Source organism: Octopus sinensis, linkage group LG11 (assembly GCF_006345805.1).
Source record: "Octopus sinensis linkage group LG11, ASM634580v1, whole genome shotgun sequence".
Taxonomy (NCBI): Eukaryota; Metazoa; Mollusca; class Cephalopoda; order Octopoda; family Octopodidae; genus Octopus; species Octopus sinensis.
The window spans coordinates 14274822-14286938 of NC_043007.1; the positions used below are offsets into that span (position 1 = coordinate 14274822).

Here is a 12117-nt window from a genome sequence, read left to right on the forward strand (position 1 = left end):
TTATTCTATCAAAATTTGCTTTGGTGGAAAAGAATAAAGAAAAATAAAAATGAAAATAAAAATTTAAATCAGTTGAGGAAAAAAAAAACAATTAAAAAAAAAACTCTCTAAGAGAGTACCACAGCCAATGATATGTTACCAAATTGTTAAATGTCTTTCCATTGCCAACTATTTCAGAGGCGGCAGAGCCAGTGGTCTAATACAAGTTATACCATTTCCTTCATTCACAACAGAACAGAGGAATCACAAGAGAATCAAAGACAAAAAAATATGATTATGATAAAAAAAAAAAGTGGAAAATGTGTTTTTTTTTTGTTTGGGATTTTTTTTCTTGTTTTTCCAACTACTGAATAAAAAAAAATGGTGCTAAAATTGATTTATGAAATTAAAAAAAAAAAGAATAATGACCATTTGGCTTTAATACAAAAAGAAAAAAATTAAAAAATAAACTGATGGTGGATTGGATTGTGTGTTAGAATATTTTAATAAATAGCATGTAATTTATTTTAAATATGTGAATTTGATGAAGACATGAAAGAAATGATTAAAAATTAATTGATAAATGAGTTAATGAAATTTCAAAAAAAATAATTACAAGAGGTAAAAAAAGAAAATCCAGGTTTAGGTAAGTTTGAATCTATCGTTATCGAAAAGGAAGTTTATCAAAACTTTGTGTGAGAAATGAGTGGGTGGGGAATAAAAGAAAATAGAAACTAATAGATTCTCTGTTTGGTGAAAACAGAATTAATAAAAAAAAAAAAAAATTAAAAAAAAAAAGAGATCTTAAAAAATTTGGGTTTTTTTTAAATACATATCTTACATTGTTTTGGAGGGTATTTTTTTGTTTGTGTGTGTATGTGTGTGTGTGTGGTGTGTGTGTGTGCTTTGATTTGATTTTGAAATCAATGATACAAATCGAAGTAAGGTTTTTCATTTCTGCAATAGAAAGGAATTTCAAGAAATCAAAAATTTATAAAGAATAAATATTATAAAGATGAAAGGGGTTGAAAAATGAAAAATTTATAGAAAAGTAATATACACATAATCTTTATTTTATTCCTAACCAAACCAGTATTTCAGATTAATTTTAAAAGAAGACACTTTAATAGCAACAAATTTTCTCCCCCCCAAAAGAATCTTTAAAATTTTACAAAAAGACCATTACATAATCTGACTAGATAAGAATTCTTTGAAAACAATGAAATTTACATGACAAACAAAAAGCATACTTTGATGACGATAATAATAATAATAATGATAATAATAATAATAATAATAATAAAAAAATCATTTCTTCCATGTCATACAGGTACAGAGACACTGAAATATGTTTAAATAGATTTACTAAAAAGCTGTAAATATTTTGCTTCCAAGGAGAAGTTGTTTTCTAGCTGATTAATTAATTATGAAGGAAATGGCTAAATATCTAATTACTACTGACATTAAATATTTTATATTGGTTGATAAAATACCAAGTGTGAAGTATAGGTTATGAAATAAAGAATACCAAATCCATTTCCAAAAAATATATATATTTATATATACTGTTTAAATTCCTTATTTTGGTATGTACTCAGAGTATATATCACATCCTACCATAATCAATTCTGAAAGACAGGTGATTTAAAAAGATCCATGGCATTTTTATTTTTTTATTTCCAGTAAGAAACACCAGAAGTGACACTAAGCGAATGAGTCACTAATTAATATTTTTAGTGTGTAAACCACTTTTCTTCTTTTTTTTTTAAATTTTTAATTTTAAATACAAATATTTAGTTAATACCCAGAAAACTGAATGTTGTTCTATGACCGTGTATTAAGAAATAAAGAGTAAAGAAGTAGAAGATTTTAAAGACAACTGATACCATGCCATTAAACAGACAAGGGTTAATGCCAATACGTAGAAATACAAAACAGAAAATTCGTAAACTATTTAAAATTAATTTAACATAAATTGCTACCATGTCTACCAGAAGAAAAGAAAAAAAAAAACTAGTCATACATTTCTATGAGAGATAACTACCGAGACTGATATGTAGGAGTGTAAATAACTGTTTAATACTATTAGAATCTACCAAGAGATACTAAAATTATATAACATTGTGTCACTGTGTCTAACATTGTCAGAGCTGAACAAGTTATAAAGGTTTTATCGAAATATTGTAATTCAATAAATTACTTATAATTGTTTCAAATGAAAATAATAATTACATACACATATGTACATATACATACATACATATATATATATATATATATTATATATATATATATATATATATATACATATATAGACATACATACATACATATATACACATATATAAAACAAATTTAAGATTTATTAAAATATTAAAACCAGCACCCAACAGATTTGTTACATGTAGCAAAATGGAAGTAGAAGAAAAAAAATTCAAGTTATTTTAGAATTTAAACACTGGAATGTTAGGAAAGCAATATTTTAGCATATTAAATTTCTTCCCTAAAACCAGTTGAATAATAATAATAATATAATAATAATAATAATAATCATAATTATAATAATAATGATAATAATAAGAATAATGATAATAATAATAATAAAGTGACAAGAATGTATTACCCACCCGGCCCGTATAAAATTGAAAAAAGCAAATTCCAAATGTATCACTAACCACATTCAATTTGTGAAAGAATATTAAAAAATAGACTGTAAATCAACAAGTGTCTTGGATTTTAGTGGACACATTCCAATATGATGTGACTAGCACCATAAACAAACAAAACTAAACTTCAAAAAGCTGCTGTGTTAACAACCGAAGCTATTCCACTTCAAAAATCATACTTCCGACAACAGAACAACATGTAATAGCTCAGCTTTAACACACAAATATAGGAATATTTTTCTTTTTTTTTTTTTTCATTTATTTATTTATTTATTTATTTCCAAATATGCATTTCATATGATAAATATAAAAAGCAACTAGGTAGTTTTGAAACGATCATAAAATAACAACAGAATGGGTCCTCCATCAGGAGAGAACTTGTTTTAGACTGGGAGAAACATAATGAAAGAAATGGAATGTTTTTAATATTTTTTATTGTGGAAGGGAGAAAGTGTGAGAAGAAACTTTATTCTTCATTGATTATGGTATATTATTGGAGGAAATGTTATAGCATTTCACTTTGGTTTTCAGCTGTGAGTAAGCAACATTATTGACTTTGGTTCTAACTAATGCAACAGGTTAGACTTTTTAAGACAAATATAAAAAAGGAATAAATAAACTAGAAATAGAACACAATTACAAATCAAATAAATATTTAGGCCATTGCTTATTGAGTAATAAGATTAAAATAATATTTGTTGGGCAAACCACTATTATGGTGAGAGAACAAAAAGAAGAATGAATGGGATAATCTAGACAATAAACTACTCCTAGATTTTGGCTTACTTTAAAAGAATAATATGTGCTTTGAGCTATTCTAACTTACAGAATGTTTCGGCCACTTTTGTCATCAGCTCTCGTCTTTCCCAACAATTAAGAACCATATCTTAGGTATGTAGCATTCTAGCATTGGATAGGGGACAAATATCGCTAATCCTGTGTTAAATCCGATGAGGAAAAAGTTTCTCTTTTTTTTTTTTATCAAGTTATTACAAACTGACGAAAGATTTCTTTAAAAAGAAAAAAAAAAAAATTGGTAAAAATCACAGCAAATGTAAAATGTTTAGCTGAATTCAGGTTTTTAAGTAAACAATCAGATTACAAGAAAGGAAGAGGAGGAGGAGTAGGGGGTGGGGGACAACCCAGAAACAAAACAGAAAACAGTGATGAGAAGATTAGAAATGTTAAAAATTACTTCAGCAGAATACTGTTTGGGTGGAATCTCACCTGGAGAAAGGCTGGACAGATAGCAAGAACAGCAATAATTATAGAACGGTTAACAATACAAAACAATCTATGCAGCATGTATCAACAGTTAACAGCAGGAAAATCAATGAAGACAGAGACCAGTATGCCATAGACAGAAGGAGTGAAAATATGTATACATTAGAGAGATTTATAACAGAAGGAATTACTGAAGCTGATGTAACAGAACTAATTTTGCAAAGTAAAATGTGGACGGATGATTGAGATTAAATTCATGATAGTTGTGTGAAGCAATATTATTTTGTTCAAGTATATAAAGCCTGTAGAAACGCATTTAATGGACAGAAGAGACAGAAATCCATAATCCTGCAAGGTATTTTTCAAATATAACAACCAAATGATTTACCATTAAAACAACTGGATAAGTTCATTTTGCTTTGGACATTGATTAAAAAGTGTAGTAAAAAAAAAAAGAATTTGCTGAGTTGGAAAAAAAAAACAAAATTCTTGGAAGGATTTCAACATATTTACAAATGTCGGATGGAATACAAGTTCAACTTGTGTTATACAACGCAAGTTGTGGCATAAATTACTTTTAAGAAACACTGTTTTCATTTTGCTTAAATTAAAACACTATTTTTTTTTTTCTTTTCTAAATATAAATTTCTAGAAATGAAAATTTTTGATTTGAAAAAAAAAAAAAACAACAAAATTATAACTCATGCACACACAATAGCATTTGAATACAGTAGAATAAGGAAATATATTATAATGATAAGAAACTGTTTATAAATCCAGATGTTATCTTCCAGTTGAACATGAATTTTCACAAGTTAGGGACAACCGTTACCATCAATCACTTTATTTTAAGCATTTTTTTTTCCACTCCAAAATATCATATGCTTATATCAAACATGTAGCATAAACCAACTTGTAATTTCTTTTTTATTTATTTTTACTTTATAAATAATTTTATATATATATATATAAAAAAAAATTCAAATAACTGGAATGCTGTAAAATGAATACAGGATTTATAAAGCCTCGTTGACCAAACCATGAAAGATATTACCAAGACGATATCTGTACAATATACACCGGGAGAAATGTATCTCCAATTGATAATATATAAGCAGTTGTAAATATTTTTTTAAAAAATGAAGAAAAAGAAATTATAGAATCAAAGATTCCTTTGTTCTAGAAGATGAAAATCTTCTGTGAAAGACATAAGTAAACAAATGATGTTCATTCAGTAGCAAGTGTAGTGATAAGCAGTTGAAACTGTTTACAGAATGAATTATTATTATAATGCTTCAGATATTGTCACCTCAGCTCATTATTCTAGCACCGATTGAAAAGAGAAAACATTTTGTCCTAAAACATTTGTATAGTACAAAATGGCAGATGAAAAATGACAACTTCATTAAAAGAAAGGAAGGAATGGGGCGAAGAAAGAAGACAAGAAATACTAAGTAACATTAAAATAATAATAATAATAATAATAATAATAATAATAATAATAATAATAATAATGATAATGATAATAATGATAATGGTTTCTATCATAGGCACAAGGCCACAAGTTTTGCAAAGTTGACTCTGGCGGGATTTGAACTTAGAACATAAAGGGCTTGAAGAAATACCTCAAAGTATTTTTCCAACGCTCTAACAATTCTATCAACCCACCACCCTATAATAATAATAATAATAATAATAATAATTAATAATAATAATAATTAATAATAATAATAATTAATAATAATAATAATGGTTTCTAATATAGGCACAAGGCCACAAATTTTGAGGAAAGAAATAGCTGATATTTTATCCTTCCCAGAGAGATGAAAGGCAAAGTCAACCACAGTGGGATTTGAACTCAGAGCGTAAAGGGACATAACTAAATACTACAAAGTATTTTGTCCACTACTCTACCGATTCAACCAGCCACTACTCATAATAATAATAATAATAATAATAATAATAATTAGTTTCTAATTTAAGTAGAAGGCCAGCAATTTTTAAGGGAAGGGTGTCAGTCAATACCATTAATTCCAGTATTGGACCGTTACTTTAATTTTATCAACCCCAAAAGGATGAAAGGCAGAGTTGACCTTGGAAGGATTTGAACTCAGAATGTTAAGAGCCAGAACAAATACTGCAAGGCATATCGTCCAACACTGTAACCATTCTGCCAATCCATCGCAAATAATAATAATAATAATAATAGTAATAATAATAATGATAATAATAATAATACTAATAATGGCAAACCGCAAAAGCATTTGGCTCATATTTTATCAGACATCACTCATACCAGTGCTATTGTTGCCCGCTTTATCACTTAAGGCCAATTACTCAGCCAGGTAAAGGAAAATTAAATTTATGTGGCATTGCAGCGCTGACATTTTGTCTATGGAAATAGTTCAATGAATATGTGCAGACAATAAGCAACACAAAATAAACCCCCGCCACACACACACACACACACCCAAAACCCATGAAGAATATCACAAGAACAGATATAACAAGAGCAATATTTTTAAGTACTTTGATAATCTCAAAAAAAAAAAAAAAATTTTTTTCTTTTTAAACTATTGTTAGTTCATTTTATTTGAGATATCAAGATTCATTAATGCTTTTACCTCTCCGTTCACTTTTCAACACTGAGCCCTTTTATTAATTATCATCATTATCATTATTATCATTATTATTATTAAATTGGATGTTAATTCCTGAAACAATTCAGAATGACTAGAAGATAGAGTTCCTTCCAACTTGGCTTCAAACCACATCATAAGTTTTATATTAAGTTTTGAGGAAGAGACTAAATTCTAAGCAATTTATTTTACTAAATTGGTAAATAAATACTATTTGCCAACTAAGACAACAGTAGGTTTCTCCAAGAACATAAGAAAATATCAGATAAGAATATGCTAACTTCTTCAATAAAAAAAAAAAAGTATCAATCTAAAAGTTCTTTAAAGAAATTTACTTTGTAATTGAAGACAGAAAAAAAAAAATGGAGACAAACAAACATTGCCAATTTTTAAAATAAGCAATAATAACGGTTAATTCAATAAAAGAAAAAGAGTTATGGAAGGGACAGTGATTTGTCACAGAGAACTAAGTTTCAGTGAATTCTGTGGGATGTTTAGTGTCTATGGTTACTATAATAGGCAGAGGTGAGCTTTATTTGAAAATGTCTATTTTCTGTGGAGTTTTTCGAATATTTGGTTACTACAGTCAGCAGAGGTGAGCTTTACTTGAAATATGTCCATGCGTAGTGAAGGTAATAATAAAACATAACCAGATTTAAGACTGGAATACCGAGTGCAGGCAGACAGAAAATGTTGGTGAAGTTTTAGTTGTGCTAAATGTTTGCTTGGATGGATTCTTCAGAAGGAAAAATGAGTTAGGGAGAAATAAGCACATTGGGATTTTCCTGGAGGGGGTTCTTCTGTTTTTGGTGGGGTTTTTTTTTAGTTCTTTTTTTTTTTTCATTTTGTTTTAGAATTGGATGGATTTACGATGTCTGTTAAATAAATGAACCACATCATTGAAGATTGAATTGCAGCAAGGCTTCATACAACTGCTTTCAACTTTCTTTGTGGAGCACAGGAAAAAGAAGGAAAAGACGGCTTTGAATTAGACATTTCTAGGAGAAGCAATATTAAAGTTTAAAAGAAATACTTTTCTTGTTTATTCTCCCTCCCTATCTTCACTACATTAATAGTTGATATAATATTTTCACATTTGATGTTTCCATACTCATTAAATTTAGACAGAAAAATCATAAATTAATACCTAACTAGGATTTTGGTTCAGAATATGTAAAAAAAAAAAAAAAAAAAAAAGAAAAAAGAAAGAAAAGTCTTTTTTAATTTTGTAGAGACCCAAATAGAATCAATTTTTACATTTATCAATTTTATCAATTATCTAGAAGAAATAAAGAAAAATTAGAGATTCTAAAGATTTCTTTTACAAAAATTATTGACCTGAAAACCATTTTTAAGTCAATAATTTTGTTTGCTGTAAAAATGGATCAAATGGGTTGGAGTAGACCCCTGGGTATTTTATTAGAAAATAATCGATATTGAAGAAAGGAAGACATGAAAAGACTTTTTTTAAATTAAAAAAAAAATTCTGTTTCAAAACCATGTATATCTGTAATTCTCACAATGCCTTTTTTTTTTTCGGTTTTTAGGGGAGTTTAAATCTAGTAACTATTTTAAAAATCTAAATGGAATCTATTTTAATGGAGATTTTAATATACAACCAGGTAGAAGACGGTAGGTAAATAAATCGAGAGGAGAGGGGAGGGAGAATTCAGAACATAGAATCCTTAAATGATGGGTTTTCCTTTTCTATGGGAAGGTAAGTTTCACTAAATTTGTTATTGAATACCAATTTAACCAGCAGTAGAATCTAGCAGTAAACCAAGGTACGGTTTAAAATGACATTAACTTTCACAGTCAGGGGCGTACATGACAACAGCATCAGGTTCATACGTTATATTGCTTGGTCCATTTGTGGCCACTGACTCAGAGGTGTATGCAACAGCACTCTCTGGCATTGGAGAATAGGTGACCACTGTGTCAGGTGTGTAGGTGATCACCGTTTCGCTCTGGTATTGAGTTGTAGCTGGGACAACCATTGCAACAGTTTGTTCTGGGGTTGCAACTGTTGCTAAAGTTGTAGCTTGATTGAGTTGATTATTACCGGGATTCTGTGGACATGGCCCCATTCTGGTGGGTGATATATTGTTGTTGCTGTCTGAGGGACCTTGGACAGTACTATACACTGAAGTTGCTCCGGAAAGTTCCAATAATGACTGAGCAGCTTCTTGGAGAATATTTTGTTCATACACTGAAAATAAACAAATGGAAGGAAAAATATTAAAATATCTTAATATTTGGTTCCAAAACAAACAAAAAATTTTTTAATTTCATCAAAATTCATCATCATAATTGCAACAGTGGTGCCCCAGCACAGACACAGTTCCCAAGCTGAAACTAGTTAACCCATGAGCATTTAAACCGGTCATATCAGACCTAAACATTCTCTCCATTTTAGGTTCAAACCAGCCAAATGCAAACTGTCACACCTTCCCTACAAGGTCCTTCTAAAAATAAGCAATCATCATCATCATCGTTTAACGTCCACTTTCCATGCAAGCATGGGTTGGACGATTTGACTGAGGTCTGGTGAACCAGATGGCTGCACCAGACTCCAATCTGATCTGGCAGAGTTTCTACAACTGGATACCCTTCCTAATGCCAACCACTCTGAGAGTGTAGTGGGTGCTTTTATGTGCCAGCGGCACGAGGGCCAGTCAGGCGGTACTGGCAACGGCCACGCTCAAATGGTACTTTTTATGTGCCACCTGCACAGGAGCCAGTCCAGCAGTACTGGCAATGACCTCACTCGAATAGTTTTTCACATGCCACCAGCACAAGTGCCAGTAAGGCGACACAAGTAACGATCACGCTCGAATGGTGTTTTTTAGCAATAACATCATAAAAATTTCAAAGCTGCAAGATGATGCATGAATACTTGAAAATGATATGAATAAATAAACATTTGACAGAGAAATCTGAATGATAAAGGATTAAAGAGTTATATGAAGGCGGTGAGCTGGCAGAAACGTTAGCACGCCGGGCGAAATGCCTAGCGGTATTTCATCTGCCGCTGCGTTCTGAGTTCAAATTCCGCCGAGGTCGACTTTGCCTTTCATCCTTTCGGGGTCGATTAAATAAGTACCAGTTACACACTGGGGTCGATATAATCGACTTAATCCGTTTTTCTGTCCTTGTTTGTCTCCACTATGTTTAGCCCCTTGTGGGCAGTAAAGAAATAGGTTAAAGAGTTATATATTTACAACAGGATCGACTCTTTAGTATTTAAACCGGCCATATCTGGCCCAAACATTCATTTTGTTTTATATTCAAACTGGTCAGATACCCCTATAATCTCCATTATAGGGGCATTGTGGTAGAGGGCCTTGGTCTCGGGGACCACTCATGTCTACAAACTGAGGTTGGGGGTAAGCAAGGGGAAGTTCCCCGTAGAAAATCCATATCCCTATAATGTCCACACAGTACCCTATAATGTCCATTCTAAAAATAAACAATCACATCATCAACATTGTGAAGCTACAAGATTGACCCTTTTGCTATCATATTTCTGTTGAGACACTGTATTTCTTTCAATTACTTTAAATCGTTACAAGCGTCACCTTACTGGCACTTGTGCCAGCGGCACGTTAAAAAACATTTGAGCAAGGCCGATGCCATTGCCGCTGGACTGACTCCTGTGCAGGTGGCACGTATAAAACACCATTTGAGCGTGGCCATTGCCAGTACCGCCTGACTGGCCCTCGTGCCGGTGGGACATAAAAGCACCCACTACACTCTCGGAGTGGTTGGCATTAGGAAGGGCATCAAGCTGTAGAAACTCTACCAGATCAAGATTGGAGACTGGTGCAACCATCTGGTTCACCAGTCCTCAGTCAAATCGTCCAACCCATGCTTGCATGGAAAGTGGACGTTAAACAATGATGATGATGATGAATTTAATAAAATAACTTAATTATCATTAAGCTAGTGTTAGGAACATAAATTGCGACTAAGGTTTGGTGAAGATTTTAATTCAAAACTTATGGAAACAAGACATTTGTACTCAGAGCCAGAGCCGGTTTCAGCCAGGTTGGTAACGAAAGGGTTAATTCAAAACAATGTGAATAAATAAGCTTTATATCTGACTGAGTAATCTGAATGCTAAAAGGTTTAAAAACCAAACTAACCTAGATAAAGAGGTACTGTATAACTCTTACTCTTTACTCGTTTACTTGTTTCAGTCATTTGACTGCGGCCATGCTGGAGCACCGCTTTTAGTCGAGCAAATTGACCCCGGGACTTATTCTTTGTAAGCCTAGTACTTATTCTATCAGTCTCTTTTTGCCAAACCGCTAAGTGACGGAGACGTAAACACACAAGTATGCTAGGGGGGACAAACACAGACACACAAACACACATATATATATATATATATATATATACATACGACAGGCTTCTTTCAGTTTCCGTCTACCAAATCCACTCACAAGGCATTGGTCGGCCCGGGGCTATAGTAGAAGACACTTGCCCAAGATGCCACGCAGTGGGACTGAACCCGGAACCATGTGGTTGGTTAGCAAGCTATTTACCACACAGCCACTCCTGCGCCTAACTGTCTCATTATTATACTGAAATATTAATAATATTAATACTGATCTTAACTTCACTCGTTATTGTTAATATTGATTACTAGCAGCATAGCCCGGCGTTGCCCGGGTATGTAAGAGCCCCTAGTAGGCAACGACTAATCCCAATCTAGTTCTTTCCCTCTAGGGAATGAAGGCGCATGTGTAGGTTGCAATGTCTTCTCTTCACTCGAACACTTTTATGTATACGATGTTCCTAGCTGTCTCCCGACAGAAAATGTGTTGCATATAAAAAGCTTAGATTCTCGACCCCATGTCGAATTTATCGATTTTTTCCAAAACTGGGAGAACTTTTCAAAATTTTCGCTGCGTTAGTTTTGAATTATGACATTGGGCTATGTGTGTGTCAAGTTTCATCAGAATCGGTTGAAAGCCGTGGTCAGGGTGAGGGTACAACATGACAGACATACAAACTGCCATTTATATATAGAGAGATAACTACATAGGGTGGGCCAAAAATCATGCACACAAAAAGTTCAATTCAATGTTTCAGAATCGTTAGACATGCTTCAATTTTTTCAAAAATTGAATACAATAAATAAATAAAATAATGATTAATATACACATACTTGCACATCATCATCATCCAGTGTTTTAAATCCGGGTTTTGTCCCCATTAATTGAGGGTAGCCGGATCTATCTCAATGCCATAGCAACTGAGGTAGGCAGGTGCAGCCCACCCCAACCTTTGGGCTGGTTGGTGCCCATTCTCCTTTGCTATCACGAGGCTTTTTTGGGCTGGATTTTCTATGGGGAACATCCCCTTGCTTACCACCCAACCTCAGTTTGTAGACGTGAGAGATCCCGAGACCGAGGCCTCTACCACAATTTTTAAGCTCAGGAAGGCAGGAACGCTACTCCCTGAGATCCCTTTCAGAGACCCCTACCTAATGAAGAAAATTAATAATAATAATAACATAAATACAATGTCAAATGTTTTGATGCATGATTTTTGGTCCACTCTGTTTTTATTTATTGATAATTCTGATCAGATAAGTTAATATTG

At 32.1% G+C, this 12117-nt stretch overlaps 1 protein-coding gene across 2 annotated transcripts in view; it reads right to left on the minus strand.

Annotated features, from left to right (window-relative positions):
* Window positions 1-3072: 3072 nt before the first annotated feature.
* Window positions 3073-12117, minus strand: part of LOC115217578 — an 82119-nt gene continuing 73074 nt past the window's right edge. For both annotated transcript variants that reach the window (XM_029787324.2, XM_036507092.1), the window contains exon 2: window positions 3073-8716. In XM_029787324.2, the coding sequence (XP_029643184.1) occupies window positions 8310-8716 (407 nt within the window). In that variant the 3' untranslated portion in view covers window positions 3073-8309. The remainder of the gene's footprint in view (window positions 8717-12117) is intronic.